This window comes from Sceloporus undulatus, chromosome 1 (assembly GCF_019175285.1).
Source record: "Sceloporus undulatus isolate JIND9_A2432 ecotype Alabama chromosome 1, SceUnd_v1.1, whole genome shotgun sequence".
NCBI classification, from domain to species: domain Eukaryota; kingdom Metazoa; phylum Chordata; class Lepidosauria; order Squamata; family Phrynosomatidae; genus Sceloporus; species Sceloporus undulatus.
This window is the reverse complement of record NC_056522.1, coordinates 101,703,114-101,728,742: the sequence shown is the minus strand read 5'-3', so window position 1 is coordinate 101,728,742 and position 25,629 is coordinate 101,703,114. Positions and strand designations below refer to the sequence as shown.

Below are 25,629 nucleotides of genomic sequence, written 5' to 3'. Positions count from 1 at the left end.
ATGAGCTGAGCCCTCCTGTGCCCCCCCTCCTCCTCCTCTGCTGCTGGGTGTCTGTCTCTTTCTCCCTCCCCCCATCTTCTCCCTCCCCCGGATGGCTCCAGGGTTGAGCCCAAGCGGGGGCCAAACTTGGAAAGGCCGGCGCCGGGTGCCTTTGGGGACCAGGGCTCCTCCTCCTCCTCCTCCTCCTGTTGGCTTTGGGGAGCCCCTGCCCACCCGCCTTGCTGCTGAGGCTCTTCCAGGAGGAGGAGGAGGAGGAGGAGGAGGGAGAGGGAGAAGGACGCGAACTGGGAGCCGCTTGGCACAACAGGGCGAGTGAAGAAGCCTCCTCCGTCCTCTGGCTCTGGCTCTGGCTCTGGCGGCTCCTGGCTGGGACGGCGGCCAATGCCCGGGGCTCCTCGTCGGGCTGGAGTCTGGAGGAGGAGAGCCCCGAGGGCTGCCGGGGTTCCCTTCGCCTCTGCCGGCCTCTGATTGGACGGGGCCGGCCTCTGCGGCGGCGGCGGCGGCGGAAACCATGGGCTATTGCAGCGGCAGGTGCACCCTGATCCTCCTCTGTGGCATGCAACTGGTAAGTCGGGCAGAGCCAGCCCTCGCCTGGCGAGAAGGCAGGGAAAGAACGAGGGCCAGGGAATGAAGGGCCCCGAGATGGGGCTCAGGGCTTCTTGGGCGATCCTCGTTGCAACATTTTCTGGGGCAGGAGTTGTGTGCCAAGGGGCATTCCATGTATCTCCTAGGAGGACATCCCAAGCAGAGGGGCTGTGGGGTGGCTTGGAAACTGGACTCTTTGCCTTGAAGTTGGTCTGTGTTGACCCCCTCCCTCCCTTGAATGAATGGGACGCCTGCTGAGTCGAACGCGTGCAGGACCCCTGGCTGCCAGGCCCCTAGTTGCAAGAGTGTTTGCCTTCTTCAGGAAGGTAAACAAGGCAGAGAGGGACCTGGCTGGGAGGGCTTGCAGTAGGGCAGCTCACCCCCAGGTTATAGGGAGAGGAGTCAGCTGGAGAGATTGAGGGGAAGGGGGTTGCCTCTTCCTTAGGAAGGAAGGCTGGAAGTTGGGTTTCCTAAATGAAAGGGATTGATTGACTAGGGTTTTAGGCAGGGTTAGGGACTGATGCTCTGCTCCTGAGTCAGGGAGAGGCGGTGGCTGCATGGAAATTAAGCACTTTTCCAAAAGGGCGTGGTGAAATATCAAGTACTGGGATTCCAAGGCAAACTCTTGGTGACCACCTCCTGAGGAATGAGATGTTCAGGAGAAAATCTGTTGCAGGAGTGTCTGTGTCACTGGGTACCACTTGGAGTTTTGCTAAATGCCTAGAAAGGGAGGATGAAAGGATAGTGCAGTTCCAGCTGCATCCACACTGGAGAAATAACCCGTTTTGTCATTGCTTTAACTGCCTTGACTCAAGGCTATGGAATTCTGGGAGTTGGAGTTTGTTGTAGTACCGGGGTCCCACAACAAACTCCAACTCCCAGAATCCCATAGCTTTGAGTCAAGGCAGTTAAAGCAGTGCCAAACCAGGTTATTTCTCCAGTGTGGATGCAGCCACAACAGGGAAGGTGCTGCTAGACTTCTGAATATGTTTTCAGCAAATCAGCTTTGGTGGAGATGTTGTGGACTGGTTTCTTAGGTACAATTCTCATCCATACCTCTCCAGGAGAAAGTCTGTTTGATCTCATTGGGACTTACATGTGGATATAGACTGTCCCAGAATCGAGCTGTTTAAAAGCTGTTAACCTTGAGAGAAGAGGAAACCTGGAAATAGTGGCCAAACATCTTTCCAGTCACCAAAGTACTACACATTTCTTCTAAAGAAAGGGGCATAAGGAGGCTGTATAAAAGAACAGCTAGCTGCCTGGGACTGAGTTCGGTGAATGGGAAAGATTTCCTGCCTGTTAATACAATCTCTTTCAATGTTTCAATGGATCCATTATCTTTTTCTCTGTTTATGAAGTTGGAAGTATTCTGCCTGTCTAAATTCTGTCCTTCACAGAGCTATCTGCTCATCTCTCTTTCATTTATTTATGTTCGTTCTCTTTGAAGGAAAGAAAATCAACTAAGGTCTGCAATAAATGGACTGTCTAGAGCATGAGTTGTTTACAAGATCTTTATAACATGTATTACTGAACTTTTTGGATTTTTAAAAAAGGGGCTATACAGAACAATAGTTTTGCATTTGCTATGCCAAAATATTAGAGTGCTGGGTCAGGCCAAGGATAAATCTGGTCCTACATTTTAACTAGATGCTCCTGTGAGCCTTGCAAGCAAGCAAGGTTTGATGAGGGCAGCAGCTCTCCTTTGTTACTTGGCCCGGTGTCTGACATTGCAATTTATGTGGTTTGTGTCCCTTGTTTTGTTGGCCCAACCTAGGAATATCTCCGTATGTAATGATAACCACAAGCATTTCCAGTGGTTTTTCATTTTCATAGTAGCTTGGGAGAGAAATGGGAAGCAGTACAAAGATATAGATATAGCTATACTTTCCTTAGTCTTTGTGAAGGAGTGCAGGTTTTAGGACTGAGCGTGTGAGTGGAAGTAAGCTATTGTTGGAGCTTGTGAAATATGCCTTGCTGTTATGACTTCAACTCAGTTGGATACTAGAATAAGTCAGGTGTATATATTGTAAGGCACTGATCCATGAAGGGATTTGAATCAGTCTTACATGAAATAAACTGCAGGACATGGTGACAGTCTGTGTGCTTTGACTATGTCCTAATGCAAGCCAGATATATACATAACAGATACTGTACATCAGAGTATTGAAGAAGACTTCATGAACATTGACACAATTACTGGGGAACATTCCTTTTGAACTGAATAAAACTGATCACAGCAGTGCTGCATCTGCAGGAGTTGTGAAATGCAGTTGCCTCTCAGTGGAGATTTTGTCCCCAAATTTCCCTCCTTCTGTGTTACCTTTTGAATGTTCATTCTTCAGTTGTCTCAGCAGTAGGGGGAGGTTTCAGTGTGGATGATCTGTGTAAGATGCTACGTATAAATTGGACTGGGATAGCTGTTAACCACAGGTTGAATACCCATTATCTGGAATTCTGAAATGCAACATACTCCAAAATCAAAACCTGTTCGTATGGGTAACTGAAATGGTGATACATTTGTTTTCCATCTGTTACGTGTACTTAAAGTACACAGTGTGCTTTGTTTCTTGCACAGGATTATTGAAATATAATTACCTTCATGCTGTGTGTATAATATGTGTATATGAAACATAAATGAATTAATGTTTAAACTTGTGTTCCATACCCAAGGTATTTCATTATGTATATGCAAATATTCTGAAATCTGGGGTGGGGCGGGGTGGGGCGGGAGGGGGGAGGAATCCAAAATCAAAAACACTTCTGGTCCCAAGCATTTTGGATAAGAGAGATTCCACCTATAATATGTTTATTACTGGTGATGTTAAGAGAAGTTAGAGCTGCTGCAATATATATCCTTATACCTTAGAATGTAGAATGAGAATGAGAGAAGCTCACGATAGAGAGTTCTACTAATTGTAGAGCCATGATTGTCTGCAGTTTCTTGTTGAAGATATGGTTTGTAGCAATTCTTGGATTACTGTGGGATAGCCCTTAATTTTTATGGGTGTGTGGAATTTTATGGATGTGTGGAATAGCCCTTAATGTTTATAGGAGGTGGCAGTCTCATGGATCTGTTTGGTATGATGGGCCTTGCCTACAGCTCTTCTCAGCATCTGGGCTGACAAAAGCCAGTTCATCTCTTATTGAATAGCTTGTATGGAGTTTGTATTTCTAGGGGTGAGTGTGGAGATTCTGCTAGATTATTCAGAGTATACCTATTGCTGACTATTATTGCAATGCATTAATTTCATTCTCTTATGAAAACAAATACCTTCCAGAATTGATATCTAAATTAAAAATAGCTTTATCAAAAATAATATGATAATCTTAAAAGACAGGGATTTATGGCAGCAGTCATGCACATTTTCTGAGACAAATGTCTTATTGAGGTCAGTGTGTCTGTACAGAATAGCAGTCGATGATGGAATGGAATCAAAATATTGTTTGTTTTTTCAACAAAAGTATGGGATGACAATTGAAATACACAACAGACAGGACAAAAGGTTTTTAAATCTGTCTCCCTTTGACGGGGTAATAAAAGGAAAACAGCTATGTTCTACAAATAAAAGAAAAATGTGACTACTTGTCTTGGTCACATATTGTCTCTTTTTTCACTTTCTTATTAACACACCTGCAGCTTTGCTTTCATTCATACCATTGAAAACCACTTCTGACTATTTTTCCCTCCTTTAAACGTATATTAAAAATAATAGACAATAAGGTTATCTGGCAGATAGTATTTATTAAATCATTACATCAAAATGATTCCTAAATACCACTTCATTTTTCTGTTAAAATGAACGGCTGACTCTTGAGAGTTAGTATTGTGGACTAAGATGGAATATTAAATATTATCATTTGTTTTACCTCATCACTTCAACTGAGAATAATAGACTACTTGATATTCCCATAATCAAATATCTAGTTATTAAACATGCAATTAATTAAACAATATTTCTTTTTAGTTGTCTTGTGTTTGGCAAACACCTGAATGAGATACGCTGAACATATATTGGTCCTCTCAGCATGATCTAGTCCCAACATTCATTAGAGTACATTGGGGTGGAGGAAGGAGAAGAAAAGTATCTTAAGGAGGTTACCATCTATAGATTCATGGTTGCCTCATGGGAAAATCACTGCTTTTCTACCACTTTTATTACATTCTATTTATCTTGCTTGCATTTTTGAAACTTTGTTGAAGCTTTGAAGTATAACCAATGTGGTTGATGTATGTTGCAGTACTTGGGCATAAGCATGGGTTTCATAGAAAATCAGTGCTATTGACTGAATTCTTTCCAAATGATAGACAACAGAATCTCCGCCCCTTTTCTCCTTGCAATTCCTATTGTGAATTCCTATTGTGAATCCATTATCTCACTTATAAATAAATACATGCTTAGTAACTTGAACTGGAGCTTTAATTACAATTACTTACCCACTGGTTTTCATGCAAGTTTGTTATGACTTTCTTCAGTGAATCCTGGGAATAAGTGTTTTGAGGGATTCGAGTTCATTCAGCCCCAGTGTTCTTTGGACGAAGTTGTGGCAGCTGATTTGGTTTAAGTTTATGCTGTCCTAAACAATATGACTGTAATTTCTTGTAACAGTGTTTCAGATTAAGTAGCAGAAGAGGCTCTTGCCAGTCAATTAAACAATACAGAATTGGACTTGTATGGATACTAGTTGTTTAAATGGTCAAAAACAGTAATCAATCTTGTTTCAACTGTAGCTGCAAAGTACAAAGTACTAATTCAATAGAAGGAAGAACTTTTCACTTAAATAAAACTAATTTAGCCCAACACTTAGAGGTATTGACTCATTCTTTGTTGCTGCTGAAGCTAAGGCCGTGTAACTTCCCATAAAGAAAAGCTGTCATGTACAATATGACACTGGTGGTATCTGAGGATATTGTCAGAGACATTTAATTAACAGGGAAGACAGTACTAGTATTCATATTTTGCAGTTTTTCAATTGTCTGTATTGCATATGTTGTAAAACAGTGACATATTTAACTACCCAGCACAGCACTGTATTCTTTATGTGACATGCATGTCTTAGAAACCATTTGTGCAAGATTCATGACATAAACCATTTTGACTTGAAGGGCAAAGAATCTTTATGTGCATTTTCATTAATGGTGAAGCATAGCATTCGGAGTTTCATTGTCTCTTTCATATAAGAAATGTGATTGTCATAGGTCGCATGGGAAACTTTTTCCATGTCTCAGTGATGGTGGAACCAGTTATATACTCTTTATAGCATACTGATGCAGCCTTGTACAATTGCTAAGATGTGTTAACTATCTAAGGAGTTTATCACACTGGGTCTAATTTCGGCATTAAAGAGAGATTAAAGCGCATTTAAAGCATCCTCAAATAAAGTAATAAGGCAAGTAACTGCGCTAATAATTATCACATGCAGTTGGGCAAATAAAGTGATATTGAAAATGCAATGTTGCTGAAATCTGAAAAGTAAAAAGATTAGTGTTAATGCTTCTTTGTGACCACTTTAATGGTGAGTTTTGTGTGTCGTGATGTGAAATCATTTTGCATAATTACGTGATTTGTCTGGGATATTCACAGGATAAACACTCGACCTCCTTCATATGATAAACTCCTAAGAAAAGTCTGTGAATTTTGTAGTTATCATTTTTCCAATGCTCCCGAGAGATGGAACTTTTCTCAAACTTTCCCCTTATTTATATATGTTCTACTTGTAATATTTATATACCATCGAGCAGCCAATAGTTCTCTGGGCAGTTTACCCTCAACATTTTGAACAGTAACAAAGAAGTAAAATGCAAAACATGAAGTCAAAAAAGAATAAAATCATTCACAGTATAAAACCAAAATAGAAATCACAGCAGGAGATAATATCAGTGCTAAGAAAACTGACAAGAAGAGATAATGTCAATGCAAGGAATTTTAAAAGCTTTACAAGATTTTAACAATCTTTAAGCCCAAAATAAATAGGTCATCATCTGGTGCTGAAAAAAAACATAGTGCTGGATTGTAATCCAGAGTCTGCATCTTTTGTAAGGAGCTTTCCTTTCATAGCTCCATGACTTTGGATACCTCTTCTTTAAAATAGAGTAGAACCTGTTTGTTGAGTTGTTGACACTGAAATTCATGATCTTGAGAATAAAGTGTAAAAAATGAACATCTGACGCATTTACAGTGCTAAATATGGGTAAATCCATAGAGGAAGGAATAAAACAAACTTATTGTTTTGTGTTCATCTTAAAATGAAACACAACATTTTAATAACTATTAAATGCATTAGACTTAAAAGCAGAGCTTAACACATCCATACAAAAAGCTTAAATTCTTAAGATTTTACTTGGAGAGCTCCAAAAGCTAATATGGTTTATGTTTTCATTATCAATGGGGAAATTTTTTTAATACATTAAGTTTCTTGCCAAGTTAAAAGTTATTGCTTGTTTTTTTTAAAGAAGCCTTAGGAGAAAAAGGCACAGGTTAATTGATTTAATTGACTCAACAGTTTGTTGGTTTCTCCTTTATATTGGCTCTTTTGTAGTCTTTAAATTGCTTTCTCTAACAGCAGTTTCCAGAAATGTGTCTATGGTCCAAAACACACTGCAGAAATTATCCATTTTGAGACTGCTTTAAGTGTCCTGACTCGGTGCTAGGGAATTCTGGGAATTTCAGTTTATTGTGACACCAGACCTCTCTGACAGAGAAGGCTAAATGACTCACATAACTATACAGTTCCCAGTATTCCCTAGCATTGAGCTAGGGCAGTTAAAGAGGTCTGAAACTGGATTATTTCTGCAGTGTTTTGGACCTATGTTCATCAACAATGTGAAGCACTGATAGCCCAGGAGAAGCATTATCACTTGATTCTTCAGCATGAATGAATTGGACCAAAGGCTGTGGAATAGTGGCCTAAATACCCCAGAGGCACCAGATGCTGTCTGATACTTGGAAGCTAAGCAGTGTTAGCTATGGTTAGTACTTTAATGGGAGACTGCCAATGAATACCATGTGACACAGGTTATATTTCAGAGGAAGGAACAGATAAGGAACTTTGTCTGTTGGGCTTGTCTTCACTGGTCAGAGTACTCTGAGCTGCCCCCAAAGTATTCTGGTGCTGAATTCCCCCCCTTTACCTGTTCTCTCTCTACAGCAACAGCGGTGGATGCCTTCCCATGTGATACCTGTTTGTCATCTGGTGCTGCCGTTGAGGTCACAACAAGGCACCTCGCCATGTTATCAATGCTTAGCACTGCATTCTGGCCTAAGAGTGACATGTGCCCACAGCGGTGGCACTGGGCAGCTCACAAGAATAATGTGGCAAGGCAGTCACCCATTATCGCTGCAAAGAGAACCTCAGAGTTAAGGGGAGGAAACACAAAATCAGGTGTGAACTTTGTGAAGACAATCCATACCCAGTTCGGGTTTTGACCCTACAATATGTAAACAGGAAACCGCAGGGGGGGGGGGGGGGGGGGGGATTTGAAGTAAATAACTCATGTAGGCAAGCTGTAAGAGTCAAAATAATGTGTCTAACAGGAAGAGGTTGTGCTGTCTTTATGATTCTGAAAGAAATTCTGATGGAAAGATTCTGTGGGGTATTATAACCCATTATTATTTAACCAATAAAAGATTGTACAGCCTGTCGTCATTCATTTCTGTAGACAATTAAGTGTCAAACATAATTTAAGAGTTAAACTGGGTTCCATATGGTACTTTTAGGCTTGGGAGCCATGGTCAAATTAGGTACATAGAATCATAGAATCATAGAATCATAGAGTTGGAAGAGACCACTAGGGCCATCCAGTCCAACCCGCTGCCATGCAGGAAATCCAAATCAAAGCATCCCTGACAGATGGCCATCCAGCCTCTGTTTAAAGACCTCCAAGGAAGGAGACTCTATCACCCTCCGAGGGAGTGCAATCCACTATCGAACAGCCCTAACTGTCAGGAAGTTCCTCCTAATGTTCAGGTGGAATCTCTTTTCCTGCAGCTTGCATCCATTGTTCCGGGTCCTGTTCTCTGGAGCAGCAGAAAACAAGCTTGCTCCCTCTTCAATATGACATCCCTTCAAATATTTAAACAGGGCGATCATATCACCTCTTAACCTTCTTTTCTCCAGGCTAAACATCCCCAGCTCCCTAAGTCGTTCCTCATAGGGCATGGTTTCCAGACCTTTCACCATTTTTGTTGCCCTCCTTTGGACACGCTCCAGTTTCTCAATGTCCTTTCTGAATTGTGGCGCCCAGAACTGGACACAATATTCTAGGTGGGGCCTGACCAGAGCAGAATACAGTGGCACTATTACTTCTCTTGATCTAGACACTATACTTCTATTGATGCAGCCTAAAATAGCATTGGCCTTTTTAGCTGCCGCATCACACTGTTCACTCATGTTCAACTTGTGGTCTACTTGGACTCCTAGATCCCTTTCACACGTAGTTTCATTCAGCCAGGTGTCACCCATCCTATATCTGTGCATTTTATTTTTCCGCCCTAAGTGCAATACCTTACATTTCTCTGTGTTGAATTTCATTTTGTTAGCTTTGGCCCAGCTTTCTAGTCTATTCAGGTCATTTTGAATCTTGATCCTGTCCTCTGGGGTATTAGCTATTCCCCCTAATTTGGTATCATCTGCAAATTTGATAAGTATGCTCCCAATTCTGTCATCCAGGTCATTGATAAAGATGTTGAATAGCACTGGGCCCAGGACAGAGCCCTGTGGGACCCCACTGGTCACTTTTCTCCAGGATGAAAAGGAGCCATTGTTGAGCACCCTTTGGGTTCGGCCGGTCAACCAATTACAGATCCATTTAACAGTTCCTTTGTCTAGCCCACATTTTACAAGCTTGTTTGCAAGAATGTCATGGGGAACTTTGTCAAAGGCCTTACTGAAATCAAGATATACTATATCCACAGCATTCCCTTCATCTACCAAGCTGGTAATTTTATCAAAGAAAGAGATCAGGTTTGTCTGGCATGACTTGTTTCTCTGAAACCCATGTTGACTTTTTGTGATTATGGCATTGCCTTCTAGATGTTCACAGACTCTCTGTTTAATGATCTGCTCCAGAATCTTTCCTAGTACTGATGTCAGACTAACTGGATGATAATTATTGGGATCCTCTTTTTTCCCCTTTTTGAAGATGGGGACAACGTTTGCCCTCCGCCAGTCTGCTGGGATCTCTCCTGTTTTCCAGGAGTTTTCAAAGATTATTGCCAATGGCTCTGATATTACATTTGCCAGTTCTTTTAATACCCTTGGATGGAGTTCATCTGGTCCCGGAGACTTAAATTCATTTAGATTAATAAGGTGTTCCTCTACTATCTCTTTACTTATTCTGTACTGAAATGCCTCTATCCTGTCCTCTGCTCCATTATCCTCAGGTTGAGCACCCTTTGCCTTTTCTGAGAAGACTGAGGCAAAGAAGGTGTTGAGTAATTCTGCCTTTTCTCTGTCTTCTGTTAGCATTTTGCCATCTTCTCCACGCAGTGGCCCTACCGTTTCCTTCTTCTTCCTTTTGCTGCGGACATATCCAAAAAAGCCCTTTTTATTGTTCTTAACCTCTCTAGCAAGCCTGAGTTCATTCTGTGCTTTAGCTTTTCTGACTTTACCCCTACACATGCCTGCTATTTCTTTGAATTCCTTTTTTGTGATTTCCCCCTTTTTCAATTTCTTATACATGTTCCGTTTAAAACTTAGCTCGGTTGAAAGTTCCTTAGTCATCCATCCTGGTTTCTTGAGACACCTCCCGTTTTTCTTTCTCACTGGAACTGTTTGAAATTGTGCCTTCAGTATCTCCCTTTTGAGAAAGTCCCATCCGTCCTGAACTCCTTTATCTTTTAGTATTTCTGACCATGGAATTGCCCTCAATACTTCTCTAAGTTTACTGAAATCCGCTCTCCTAAAGTCTAGGATGCGTGTCTGACTCTGCCTGGCTTCTCCTTTCCACTGTATTACAAACTCCAGGAGAACATGGTCACTTCCACCTAATGATCCCACCACTTGCACCCCATTAACCAAGTCATCCTTGTTGGTTAGGATCAGATCCAAAATAGCTGACCCCCTTGTTGCGTCTTCCACCTTTTGGACCATGAAATTGTCTTCCAGGCAAGTGAGGAATTTGCTAGGCCTTGAGGATTTTGCTGAGTTTGACTTCCAACAAATATCAGGATAGTTGAAGTCGCCCATCACTACTACATCTCTCTTTTCTGACTGTGTGGTCATCTGTTCTAGAAAGATATCATCCAGTTCCTCAGTCTGACTTGGGGGTCTGTAGTAGACTCCCACCGTAACATCCTTGTTGTTTCCCTCCCCTTTAATTTTTACCCAGATGCTCTCCACCTGGCTTCCATGATTGATGTCCTGGATCTCTTCACTGGTGTAAATATCTCTGACATATAGTGCTATTCCTCCTCCTTTCTTGTTTGGCCTATTTCTCTTTAAAAGGTTATACCCCTCTATTTCCACATTCCAATCATGAGACTCATCCCACCAGGTTTCAGTGATGCCTATTATATCATATTTGCTTTGTTGTACTAGGAGTTCGAGTTCATCTTGCTTATTTCCCATGCTCTGTGCATTAGTGTAGAGACATCACAGACCATAGTTTCCTTTTACTTGCTGCCTGTGCAAGTTTTTTTGCCTCCCACTGTTGGGTCCTTGCACTTTTTTTCTTGTTTCCTCTATGTCAGTTTGACTATTTTCGCCATCCCTTTCGCCTTCCTTAATATTGTCTCCCTTCCCCTCGGAACTCAGTTTAAAAGGAGAGTGACAAAGCTAAAAAGGCAGGTTAACAGTCAGGTTTTCTGGATCTAGTTTCCAAAGCTTACATGTGCTTATATATGTGGCAAGGCATCTTTTAAAAATGGACCTAGGCCAAAGTTCAAAGATCCATGCAGCTAATTCTATGTGCCCAGGGAGGTGAGCTTCTCTTTCTCAAGAACATTTTTGTCCTATATGGGAGACTGTCCTGTCGGTGGTTTTTAAAAACACACATTTTATCATTGAATTTACTATAGCTCTTTGAATCTAAGCTTAAGTGGTTTATTAACATTCCAGTGAATGAAGTTTATTAAACAGTTAGTTTAAATTAAAAATGTATTCAGTTTCTGTTTTTTATGAACCAGTGTTAATGAATGTACTCAATGATAACTCTGTTTTTGTTTTTGTTGTTAATTCCTATTTATTTTAAGTTGAAGAAATCAGTTTCTATATTTAAAATTATAGTTTTGCACATTGAAACCTATTTGTGACATTTCAAGTGCTGACATACAGGTATATGGTTTGGTTTAGGTTTTACTTCTGATTCCTGGATTCTGTCAACAAATGAGTGTGTGCAAGTGTGTATACATCTGTACATGGATGTACATATGTATAGCAGAACCTTCTTTTCAACTTAGAAAAGGCTTGACTCTTTTCAGACAATATCCTTACTTATGAAAATGATGCCAGGGAAAATATAAATGACATTCAATCATGTTTTTCTGGCTTTTAATTATGCTTTAATTCTTTATGTTGTATTGTTTTATTGGGTTTTGTGTTGTTTTATAAAATGCAACATGACTGCTATCAAGTGATAAGATCCAACATGATAGCTATAGGCTTTACAGTGTATTTGATAAAATTAAATGCTATCTGTCCAGGAAAAGAAAAAAAAGTTGTGGGTAGCCTAAATAACCAGCCATTTAACTTTATTTTCCATATTCATTTTCCTCCAAGCAACCGACTACACTAACTGCTGTTTTACTAGTTTACTCGTTACCAAACGAGGAAAGGGAAAATCTCCTAGGAATTGGTTTTGAAGATTTTATTCAAACTTTGCCATGGTAATATTGGAACATTATTTTTGATCTCTGGCTGGAAAGATTGTCTATATTTGTATTCACTAAAAAGTAAACACAGACTGTGAATAGAACTATTTTCACATGCATCATATTTACGCATCTTAAATAATTTATTGATTTAATTTCATCCATAAGTTATGAGAAATTTTTATCAGTTTATGACTCTGTGAAGGTTCTGGATAAAAATTGTGCATGCACTGTATTCTATATCTGCTAAAACCATACTATTTACTGTTTCATCACTCTGCTCTTTTTCATATTGAACTGTGGTAAAATAAAATCAGCGGAAAAGAAGGCATTCCAAATGTAAATGATCCTGAATTCAGTCCCTGACATCTCTAGTTTTGAAAGGGGAAAGATTGTAGGATGAGCTGTGGATTTTGCATAGTAGTTACTGGGAAAGATAACTGGCTGTGTCCTTGGGGAGTTGCCAGGAGACAAAGTAGGCAGCACTAGCATAGGAGGACCAGTGATTTGACAATAAAGTACTGTACTGTACACCATTCTGTCTTCAAATCTCAACAAGGACGATTGTGACAGGGAAGGTGCATGTGTTGATCAATATTTTCCTGGTACTTTATTGCCAAACAGTGCAGTAGATCTTAACTTTTTTTGGCTCCTGTACACCAGTCTGATAAAAAAAATGTGGACCTTCCTACCTGGAAAGATACATATTAAATTTTTACAGTAGTAGGAAGGGATTTGAAGCAAAATCCAGAATAAAAGAAAATCACAGTTCATAGTTGCCCTGAAGCCCATTCATGGACCATGGGTTAAGAACCCTTGTGGTAAGAGCTTTCTTTCCAGAACCCCTTTATAGTCTCTTAAAAGAGACTATGGCCTGTTACAGACAGGCCAAAATAAAGCTGCTTCGAGTCACTTTGGAGGTATGGTATTTCAATGATGCATGCGTCCTAAGAGTCCAAAAGCCGCATCAAAGCTGCATTCCAGTCCTTAGAACTGGAGTGTGGCTTTGGTGCAGCTTTTGGACTCTTAGGACACATGCATCATTGAAATACCATACCTCCAAAGTGACTCGAAGCAGCTTTATTTTGGCCTGTCTGTAACAGGCCTATAATATGCTGTCAAGGGTGTTAGAAAGCTTTCTTGTAATTCTGCTTTTGACCTACATTTTCACCATATAGTACTGAAGACCACTGGATGTTTATGAAAAGAATTTTGTGTAAAGAGATCAAAATTACCTTATATATTTAGCTATAAATTAACTTCATGTATAAGTCGAGGGCTGGTTGGAGGGCCAAAATTAAGGATTTTGATATGACCTGTGGATAAGTTGAGAGTAAAACTTAAGGGCACATAACAAAATTCCAGCAAGCATAATTATGCTCATACTAAAGGCTGGGTGGATGAGAGAATAGAAGGGGTCATTGCTTCCAGGACAGATTACGCTCTTGCCATTCATCAGGGAATGACTCTTTTTTAAAATAGGAGTTAAAATACAGCACTTACATTGACTCATGGGTAAGTTGAGTCAGGGTTTTTTGGCCAATTATTTTTACTAAAATTTCTAGACTTATATGTGAAACCCAAATCCTGATGGCTCAGAAGGTATAGCACTAGAGGCTGAGCACTAGAAACTTGGTTTATGATCCACACCACCACTATCCAGAGCCTTACAGCTCAGCTATGAAACAATATTCACACTTGAGGATAAATAATTTCAGTATGTTAAGAATGCATTCCATTGAATTCTTGGAATGTTTTTGTTGATCAAGATAAAATGTGGTCTTCTAATAATCTTTTAAAAGGTCACAGTGATTCATTTCATTCAATTGAAATTCAACAAGTTTCATGTGGAGGAGGAAGGAAATCTAAAATGTTGGATGCCTTTGCACTTTTTTTCATCTGAAGAGCTATATTTGAAATAAAAAATGTTCAGTAGCTGCTGCTTTGGAATGAAAAAGTAATTCTCCAGAGCAACATACATGTTTGAAAATAAAAATATACTTTGTTATAACCTGGATTCCTTTTTCTTTCTTTTTGTCTTCAGTTTAAGAGTGATTGCTTTCTGTTAATGCTATCCCTGGCAAGGCCTTCCTTACCTTTATGCAGAGTGAAGCCAATGTCTTTGGAAGCAAATGCTGGTGAGCAGTAGGCAATCCCTCAACCATGCTGCACTTGCTGGCTTGGGTGTTTTGTATAGCCTGGACTGGTGTTCCTAAGCTTGACGAATGGATACTACTGACACAGTATTCAGTGATCAATCGACTTTATTTCTCTGTAGGTATGTGTACTGCAAAGGGATGTAAATCTTCATTTTTTTATTATCACATGAAAGAAGAAATACAATAGGCTCTCCAGATTTGCTGGGGCTAGGGGCACAGGGCCCCCATAAAAGTGTAAAAACACAAATAAAAAACTACCATTTTTTTTCCTGCGAGAATACCTTTCTAGGAATTTCAGGTCCTCCAGTGCAACTCTGTAGTCAGCTTCTCACAGAATTGTGCTAGAGATTGCTAGAGAGAACATATTAATTAACATATTAATCAAATTTGCAAATTATCAAATGCACAAAAGTCAAAACTACAGATGTGGAGAGCCAAGTATAATTTCAGCAATTTTCTCCACATTGTATGAGAATGTGAAAGTTTCTGTTCTTTTAGTTACTATTAACAGCAGACTTAGAATAGAACCATAGAATCATCGAGTTGGAATTGACAAGGGCCATCCAGTCCAACATCCTGCCATGCAGAAATACACAATCACAACAGCCCCAACAGATGGCCATCCAGCCTCTGTTCAAAACCAGACAAGGAGACTCCACCACTCTCTGAGGGATTGCATTCCATTGTCAAACAGCTTTTACTGTCAGGAGGTTCTTCCTAATGTTAAGGTGGAATCTCTTTTCCTCCATTCAGGAAAATTAATTTGGGCTTTTTTTTTAAAACAGGAAATTTGTGTAACCACCAAACAACAGATCCTTTTTCTTATCAAGATTAAACTTCAGTTAATGGTTCCTTGTTTGGTCCATTATGGTATCCAATCCTTGCACAGCCCCAGATGACTCCAGTAACAAGAAGAATGAGTGTCATCAGCAAACTGATGGCACCCAACCCCCCTAATAATCTCACCAGTGGCTGCACATAGTGGAACCCCATGGGATCAAATCTTGTGGCACTCCATGGTGTGATAGTCATAGAACTTAACAAAAATCACCCAGTGTCACTTTCTAGAACTAGCCTTGTATTAGTAATGAATGGCACATTTTCATCGTTTTGTTAACTATCTTGCATAGTTTTGTAACCTTAATTTAAAATTTTGTTCTTATTTCTTAATTGATTGATATTTGCATACTCTTCAGCTGTACAACTGCTGTTCATATTCTTTCTTGTTCAAGGTGAACATATATCTCAATTATGAGAATTGAAATGACCAACAGAATGGTAGCAGAAGATATAGGCTGTAGTCATTGCTCCACTGCTACTGTATAATTTGCCTTGAACTGTTCAGTGTAACCACACTACAACCAAAAGTTGTATAAAGGGGCCTGTTGTATCTAAGCATAGACTTAGTTCAGTAAAATAAACTGTCTTAATGAAAGGATGTTAAATTTGTACTTTGTTAGCCCTCTGGACTACTTTCATGTAAACAGATGATTTCCCCCAATTTGATCATGAATTGTTATGACTAAATGTACAGTAAAGGCAATGATTTCACAGTGAAATCTTTAATTGTCTCATAACAGGTTGGCTTTATTCGTGTAGATTTATGAGCAAGGTTCAATAAAGTTTTATGGCTGGTTTTATATTTAATTCATAAATCAGCAATACCAGTGCAACATGTTCTGCCTGCTTTTTTCTGCTTGAATGAGTACAGATGTCAGTGCCCACCTAATCAAGAATTGGATACAGAACAGAAAATAAAAAAGTTGGTAGATTGCTGTAGAATCATATATTAGTAGGGGCTGATAGCATAATAAATTTGTTAGTTTTTGAAGTCATTCACATGTCATTTTTTGTATTGGAAGGATGCAAACAACCTCACTCACACATTCTGGGTCGGGGGAACACACTACTTGCCTCCCAGGAAGCCCCTAGCAACCACTTGTAGCAACAGATGTGCAGGGGAAGAGGAGCATCTCTTCATAAAGCTGGCTGGGAGGAGCCTTGCCCTGCCAACAAGTCAACAATGTGAATGTATTCAGAATGTGTTCAAAGTATGCCGAGTTCTGGATCTGTTCACATTGTTATTCACACTGCCAATGATGCAATCTTAAAAAAAAAAAACCCTCAGGAAAAGTTCTGGTATCAAATATCCCAGATTAAGTGGGCTTTTTGGTAGCCCCCATCAAAACTGAATCAGGTGCATTCATGTGTGTGTGTGTGTGTGTGTGTGTGTGTGTAAACAACAGGGATTAATTTCATCCTGGATTATTTTCACCATGTGAATAGGTCCTTTAATGTAAGATGAGACTCTCTCTTAAATTTGGCTGCCATAGTCTAACATAGTACACTTTTAAAAATCTTTGTAATAAAGTGGTCGAAAGGCATACCATATTTTCCGGCGTATAAGATGATTTTTTAGCCCCCCAAAAATCTGCTTAAAAGTCAGGGTTTGTCTTATACACCGGGTTAAGCCCCGGCCTGCTCCCGCCTTCCCAGGCCTCCAAAGGAGGAGCCCCTAGAGGAAGAGGAAGAAGCTGGATAGGAACCAAGGGGGGGAAGTGGTGCCATTTGAGAGCGGGCTTGCACGGAGAGGGTGGCGAAGAAGGGGATCCTGACTGAGGAAGTGGGCTGGCGGCTGCGGTCCTGCAGGCAGGAGCAGGTGATTGGCCGTTTCAGCGGAGGCTGAAGCAGAAGCAGGGGCGACTGTGGAGGGAGAGGAGGAAGAGGAAGAGGAGGCCCGGCGGGGAAGGGCCTGGCGCACTCCCTTCTCAGGCACCAAGTTCTGCCTCCCTCCCTCGCAGTCGCAGAGAGCCATTGCCCAGAGGTGGGGCTTCTTCTCTCGCGGTGAGGGAGCAAACTGGAGCCTTCAGGAGAGAGCCCTGTGGTCTGGTGCGTTCTCCTCCGGTCTCCTCCCAGCTTCCAGGCCTTCAGAGCCCCCCTGAAACTGGCGCCTGTAGGCACCAGGCCTCTTTAACTCGGCATATAGTAGGCCAGGGCGCTGCCTGCACGTGAGGCAGTCTTTGCCTGGGGAGCCGGCGAAAAGTTTGGGGTTGTCTTATACACCCAGTCGTCTAATATGCCGGAAAATACAGTACATTGCTGAAACTAGGTTGAAAAATATTTCCTGATTGCTTTATGAGAAAATTAGTAAACAAGATGAAAATGATTGTATTAGTTTCACTGTTAGAAAATAGAACATATGAGAGAAAGAATTATCAGGGAAAAAGTAGCATAAGCAAATAAATCTCTTCATTTTACATGGCATTTAATATATTAAACAGTCTAGTTTTTTAAGAGTCTCACAAGTAATACAGTCTAAGGGTCTCACAAGCAATACTTATTTATATCCTTCAAAAAAGTTTCCTTTTGTTTTTTATTTCCTTTCTGTGGTGATTGGCTTTTATTCTATTTAACTTTTAGGGCTCTGATTGATTTCTTTTAGGGCTTTTAACTTTTATTGTTAACTGCCCAGAGGATGGTATACAAATTGAGTGGTATGGAAGTGATATTAATAAATTTTAATAAATGTTATGAATTAATTTGAGGTGAGGAGAGATGAATGTACACATCTTATTGAAGAAAATATTTTTTATTAGTACTTCAGATTTAAATAATAACCCCCTTGCCTCTTCTTGGACAATTTCACATTTTTTTGCCTGGCAGTTTCACAATGTATCATTAGCTGCTAGTTCCTAAGTGGCACTCATAAGCCCCTTTACATTAAATACTGAGGTTTCCCAGGAAGTCATCAAATGTCATGAAATAGGACTGAAATCCATTAAATAGAGTGTTGGAGAGGTCATCAGACGAAACCTCCTGCCAGGCACTGAAATTGTACTGAAAGGTCTTATTAAAATATTCCTGGCAAGAATTTTGGGGATAAAAGATTTTGTGTATTTTTGAATATTGATTATCTACTTTATATACAAACACATACACAGAGAAAGAAAATGTTTGCTTTAAACATAAACATTTTTAAAGTGGGGATTTATGTTACTGTATCCCATACAAGAAGCTCATTAACTTTAATTACTCCAGCATAATGAGTTCCTGGTTTGGTTTTTGAACTGTGCTGAGTTTTGAATTTATATGCATGTTTAACTTTAGCTTAGAACTGAGCAGAATCATCTTCTTACTTTGCAGTGCTCTTCGCAGCTATTTTCTTATTGTCAATGATGTGTTGGTAGGGGAGACATTAGCTGTGAACAGGATGTGCTATTCCATTATGGGTCTGGAGGGCCTCCTGGCCTGTCTCTGAATACTGATTGAGCAATGCAGCATCACTTATATTCTTCTAGCACTTTGTTGTAAAGAGAGGCAGTGAAGTTGTCACTGTTCAAAGCACAACACAACGATAGTCATCAGACTGTGAAGGCAACGAAGGAATGCATTCCCTTCCTTCCTCTACTATGACTTCCAGTGCTCTGCAATGGCCAGCTGGGGAACACTCTTCACCTTTATGCCAAAAATATAGACATTTAATTGAATTATCTGCACAATGGTATAATGTAGCCCTTATGATGCGCAAGTTGTCACTTGCTTTGGCTGGTATTTTGATTGATTGATTGAAATTTTATTTATATACCGCCGTTCCTATGATCACGGCGGTTTACAAAACAAAATGAAAATACGATACATTACAGATTACAAATATAATACAATACAGATCACAGATTAAAAATCAAAATTAACAGCAAAAATCCCTCATATAAAACCATAGATTTGTACTTTCTGGGACCCTAGGGTCTTTGTCAGACACATTAGAAGGACGTGGGCTCTCCTTATTTCCAAACTCTGGCCAGAGCAAAAGATTACTTGCTGGGTATGATTTGAGAAGTGTATTTTTTGGATCCTTCATGATCCTGGTCATCTTGTAGGTGCATTATCTCTAATGGATATGGTCAGACAATAAAGTGGGGAGAGGGCAGAAGGGAGAAAATAGCAGTTGAAGAAGGAAGACACTATAAAATATGTAGAAGGAGTGATTTGGTACAGTATATTTTGGACTCCCCAATATTCTGCTTTGTACTGACTTTTTACATGTGGCTATTATATTGAAGGCTGAAGGAGATGGCTTAGAAGGAGTGATCTTTGGCTGCTCTGGCCATGATCTCTCCAGACTGTCTGCTCCTATAGTGGGCTGCCATCATGGTCCCAAATGAGCCGCTTGGAGGAGCTAATTAAATCTGCTACTTTTGTTGGTTGCTTCAGGCTGCCGTTGGCAGCTTTGCAGTGGCATCTGGTTGTTTTGGGGGCATGTGTCATCTAAACACCATGCTCCTGAAGTGGCTGAAAGCTGCTTTCTTTGGCTCATCTGTTTTAGGCCTCAATCATGATCTAACCAATTGTAATTATGGCCCAGTACACACCGCCAGGAAGTGGTGTCCTGGGGGCAATAGTAGGGCTTGGGACCGCACACCAACCGCATGGTCCCGAGCCCTGTTATGTGCGAGCGGTGCCATAATTGCACGGCACCCCCCACATGGTGTGTGTGTCTATGACATGTGTGCGTCTGAGTGCCCACACGTCTTTTACAGGAAGCGCCATCATGGCAGTCCTTATGACAGCACAAAAAGGCAGCTCCTTTTTTGCTGTGCAGCAGTACTGTGCTGTTTGGTTGCTGTGTTAATGCTTCACAGCCAAAAGGAGTGACATTTCTCTGTCCATCTGTCTCAGTCCTATATTGTTCCAGACATCAGAGGGATAGCCGTGTTAGTCTAGAATATCGCTATACAAAGGAGTCCTGTAGCAAGTTGTAGCATAAACTTTCGTAGACAGACCATGCCTACAAAAGCTTATGCTATAACTTCTTTCACATAATTAATCTCAAGGGTGCCACAGGATCTCTTTGCATACTGATGTCCCAGACATGTAAAAATGTAGATCCCCCCCATCAAAGATGACAAAATCTGATGAAATAAAATGTTCAGTTTTTATAAGCAGAGGTTTTTGTATTGATGGAGAAATTAATTGGTTAAATTTTGTAGATCTTTCTATTTTTACCAGATACAGTGCAATTCATTTTGTGTTGAAACACTGGGAATCCTTATATATGGGCACAATAGTTAAATTAATTATTCTTTACCTTGCCTTCAGATCTCTCTCTCTCTCTCTCTCTCTCACACACACACACAGCCCATCCAGGATAGCATTTGTAATGTAATGTAATGTAACAAATTTACAAAATTTGTAAATTTACAGCACTTCATAAATAAAGGTTAATAATAATAATGTCTGGTGCTTTGCTAGTTCAGTTCCACATTTAAACAAGTTTTACCATACCCTTTGTGTGAGGCTAGGGCCTGGGCCATCTGGATTGCCAAGGGCATTTATCAAATGTGTAAAATCACAAGCTTCATGTGATATGGTTCTAACAAAGGAGGAAGTTCATATAAATTACTCCATTCTTCATTTTAATAGGAAAGAATATAATGCATACATTTTCCAACAAGAAAGACATAGAGACTTTGGGTTCTTATTGCCTTTTTAAAACCTGGAAACATTCTATGAAAGCATTCCATTACTAATTAATATATTATATGAGCAAGAAAATGGGCAGACTACTTTGTTTTTCTTCAGGGTTACAAGTGTCAAAGTAATTTTTTTAAGTTCAGACCAATCATTTAAAGTTTTCAGATGGTTCAGTCCTATGTGACAGTTGTGTAGGCTAGCATATCCTAGTTTCCTGTCGACTCAGTTAGATCATCATCATCATCATCATCATCATCATCATCATCATCATCATCATATTTATTTGTATCCTGCTCTTTCCCCAGAACTGGGACTCAGAGTGGCTTCACAATATTAAAAGAACAATACAAATAAAACATAGAAAAGAGGTTCATTAAAAAGGAATTAAATTATTCCAATGTTAAAAATGATAGCTATTAAAAGAATAAAATATATTTTAAAAAGACAAACTGTATAAAACACTTTAAAATGAAGCAACACCCCAAGCTGGACCTTTACAAATATTTCGTTTTAAAAGCCTGTCTGAACAGGTAGCTCTTAGCCCGCCGGCAGAAGGCCAAGAAGAAGGGAGCCATTCTGGTCTCACTGGGAAGAGAGTTCCAGAGTGAACTTCCTTTATACTGGCATACATTTTTTCTGGTTGATCCAAGAGTCTGCTGGCTAGACTAGGATTTTTTTTTTAACTGTATTTGTATTTGTTTAAAAATAAGCCACTTGGGAATCTCATGCAGGATGCAAATGTTATAAATAAATTTATAAAATTATTAAATCAAAATAAACCACAGTTTCACAATCAGTTAAACTATAAGAACATTAAACATAATGGGAGGTGCAACAAATTAAAAAAACTAAGCAGATTTGCTGTTACTATGATATTATAACAGCATAAGTATGAAATTAATAAATTCAATTTGAGAATCATATCATAGCTGGTATGTGGTTTCCCAGTAATCATATGACACAAAGAACTTGGAGTTACATTGGGTTCCATAGTTTCACAAGTAAGTGGGCAAACATTTTTATTTTATTTTAGTGTCCTGGTTGAATTCAGGCTAGTGTAATCCTTGTTGTGTACCTTCAAGTTCCTAAGGCAACCCTATCACAGGGTTTTCTTGACAAGATTTGTTCAGCATGCCTTTGCCTTCCTTTGAGGCTGAGAGAGCGTGACCTGCCTAAGGTCACCCAATATGTTTCTATGACTGAGCAGAATTCAAACCCTGGTCTCTAGTGTTGTAGTCCAGCACTCAAACCACTATGCCAAACTGACCCTCATATAATCATTACTTTCTTGTAACAGAGGCTGGATGGCCATCTGTTGGGGGTGCTTTGATTGTGAGTTCCTGCATGGCAGAGGGTTGGACTGGATGGCCCTTTTAGTCTCTTCCAACTCTATGATTCTATGAATCCATGTAGATAAAGCTGCATTTTGTTCAATTCATAAAACATATATACAAAAAAAGGAAGAGTGAAACAGTAAGCGTAATTAGGTGAGAAAGAGAAATGAGCCTGGGCTTGAATACATATTGGTCTATAATTTTTGCACAAAAAATGCACAACCAAATTATTGACATTAATAACTGTGCGTTTCCTTTTTTGTTCACAACTAGCTGTTCATCTGGAAGGAGATTATAGGGGAGAAACTGTAGAAAGGTTTTTTTTTTTCTGCATTGAATTTAACTTTTAAGAGTGTTGGAGAAAAAAAATTCATATGATCGCAGGTCAGAGGAAATAGAACCATAATTACATATCTCAAATAAATTGAAACAAAAAGATTAATGGAAGAACTGTGAGGTTTGAGATCCTGATTCCACAATTGGAAAGCATCAATAATACATTATGGACATACTTGTGATGTCTTTCATTATCCCTTCCAAGCAGGAATGGCTAAGCGAATCCCATACCATCAATCTCTGGCTTCTATATTATATCTGAACCTAGCAGTACCTGGCAATCTGGATTGCCTGTCTCCTAATAAACCATAGTTTGTTTCTGATTAAGCAATGTCAGGAGTGTTTTGGATTTGAACAACACAATTGACAAATCATGGATGGAAACTTTATAGTTTGTTTAGATACTTCTACTTGCAGCAAGAGTGATCAGGCAGCATGTAGTCATGGTGCTCTTAAATTGTAAACTGGGACTCCCCTGGAATCCTGGTTTATTGTGATGTCTAAACTAGATTTATATCTCTCTATTGAGAAACAATGTTCCATCATTATCATATTGTTCTGTTGAGTGCCTGTAATTCCTATCTTACAAAGATAATATTGTTTGACAAATGCATCTGACTCATGAATCAAGAATCTAAAATATTCACTGACATTTTGGTGAAGTGATTTCAAAGAGTAATGAAGACTATAATTCACAACAATCAATCTGGGTTCATTAGAGGATGACAGGGATGTGGTAACATCTGCCAGTTGATTGATTTGATTGCTATCAAATGCAAGACTGAGTTGCCATTTGATCATTGGACACATATAAAGCATTTGACAAAATTAAATGAATTTTTGTTTTGTTAACTGTTCTTTTTATAATGTTACAATGGGATAGAAATATTTTATTTGCCCCCAAAATCAAGATTAGAATAGGTTCTAGGGTAAAAACAAACTGATTATATTTTGAGACATTTCTGTTTAAGTCAGGTATATGATAGGATGTCCATAACATCTATTTTTTTTTTAAGTCTGGTGATCTGGTTCTTTCTTCTATATTGTGACAAGCATGAAATTTGTAGACAGATCCTGGTCTATTGATAGCAAGAACAGACTTGGCCCATTGGGAAACTATCCTTTTGTGGAAATAAATTCAAACAGAATATACATTTTTACATTTCCTTTATACAACAGCAGTGGTTCCTCTGACACAATAAATAAAGGAGGAACACTGACAAGACAGGCAATGTGCTTGTTCATGCTATCTACTTGCTCATACTTGCAATGGGAGTAAGTATGAAAAGCATAGAGCTTTCCTTTATAATGTTGTGCAAATCTGGATACAGCTCTTGCACTGGTTTGCTTCTTTCCCAACAAATCTGAGCCAGAATCCCCAAACCAACCTAAAACTAATTATAGCTCCAATATTTTGTTCTGTGATTTGTTCAGCTGCTCCCATTGCATGCAAGAACAATCAAGAAGTGTGTGTGCCAGCTCACTGCTTGTCCATTATGAGTCCAAATTTCTATGGATCCCTGTTTCACTGGTAATGCAATCATAGTCAATGTGACCTGCCTGGGACAGGTGAGTGGCCTTATACACGGCATGAACAATTTGGCGAGGTATTTCTGACACTTCTCTAAAATGTTTTCTTACTATAGGACATTCTTCCTGTGTCTACAATACAAATTTATAAAAAATTAATGGCATTTTCTAAATTTGACACAAGTAAATGTCAAACACAATGGGCAGAGGGGAAAAAAAGGTCATATATATAAAACCCAAGGAGAAGGAAATATTATTAGCCATTAAACAAATTGCCCTTGATGTTAGATTATGATTGATCCATTAAAACTTAATTTGGAGAAGCATTTGGACTTTGTTCAGACAGCATCAAGAGTCTGTGTGCACAACACCTCCTTGTGTGGCTTTGTGGAGGGCATTTTAATTCATATGACCTGGTTCTGTCAAGTAACGCAGCCCCTATGGATGGAGGCATGTAAGAGTTTAAATGCAGTTTTGGAACATTAGCCTCCCTTGAAACAACTGTGCATGATACTGGGATTTGTAACAACACTGTTAACCTTAAATATAGATGATGTTGTTCTGTTAAATTGTGCTTGTTCACTGCTGAGATACGTGTATAGTCTTAGAAGTTTAAGGGTGAATTTTTCTCTTAACTTAGTTGCTGTCTTTGCACTTTGAAGTAACATCATGTATTGAAAATCAAAGCTGGACACTTTTCTAACTCGGTGAAATATTATTAGAGAAACATAACGATACAGGTATTTGCAACAAACAAGACTATAATGGAGAAACTAGTAAGGCTATACTTGGCCAGCCTGAACCAACACTTTAATTTATAGGAAGCTTTCCTGTATTAAGTGAGATCATTGATCTATCTAGGTCTTTCTCTGGTTCCCAGTCTTCTTCCTGCCTTATTCCCCTTTTTGTTTTCAACCTTATTCAGTGAGCTGTTTCATACTAGAGAAAGATTAGAAAACGGGGTGGAAATACTAATGCAAACTGATTTTTATATCCATGTTGTTTTCCCTCTTTTGTTTTTCTTTATTTGGAATAACTTGCAATGCATCTGCACTCCACTAAAATACAGTTTGACACCACTTTAACTGCCTTCTTGGTTGACCGCCCAGGGTGGTGATGCAGTAACATCATTATTACAACTTATAATTAATGCATCCTTCAGGGAGGGTAAATTTCCATCTACTGTAATTTGAAATTGGAAATTCTTAAATCTTTACTTAAGAAACCCTCCCTGGTGAGAAACAACTATAGACCGGTCTCCTTGTTGCCATTCTTAGGCAAGGTGATCGAGAGAGCGGTCGCCTTCCAACTCCAAGCAGTCTTGGATGAAACCAATTATCTAGACCCATTTCAAACTGGCTTTAGAGCGGGGTACGGAGTTGAGACTGCCATGGTCGCCTTAGT

At 39.5% G+C, this 25,629-nt stretch overlaps 1 protein-coding gene across 1 annotated transcript in view; it reads left to right on the top strand.

Annotated features, from left to right (window-relative positions):
* The first annotated feature begins 326 nt into the window (after nt 1-326).
* NKAIN2 (sodium/potassium transporting ATPase interacting 2) overlaps nt 327-25,629 on the top strand; it is a 718,671-nt gene continuing 693,368 nt past the window's right edge. Inside the window, exon 1 of the mRNA XM_042480285.1 lies at nt 327-565. Coding sequence (XP_042336219.1) covers nt 512-565 — 54 coding nt within the window. The 5' untranslated portion in view covers nt 327-511. The remainder of the gene's footprint in view (nt 566-25,629) is intronic.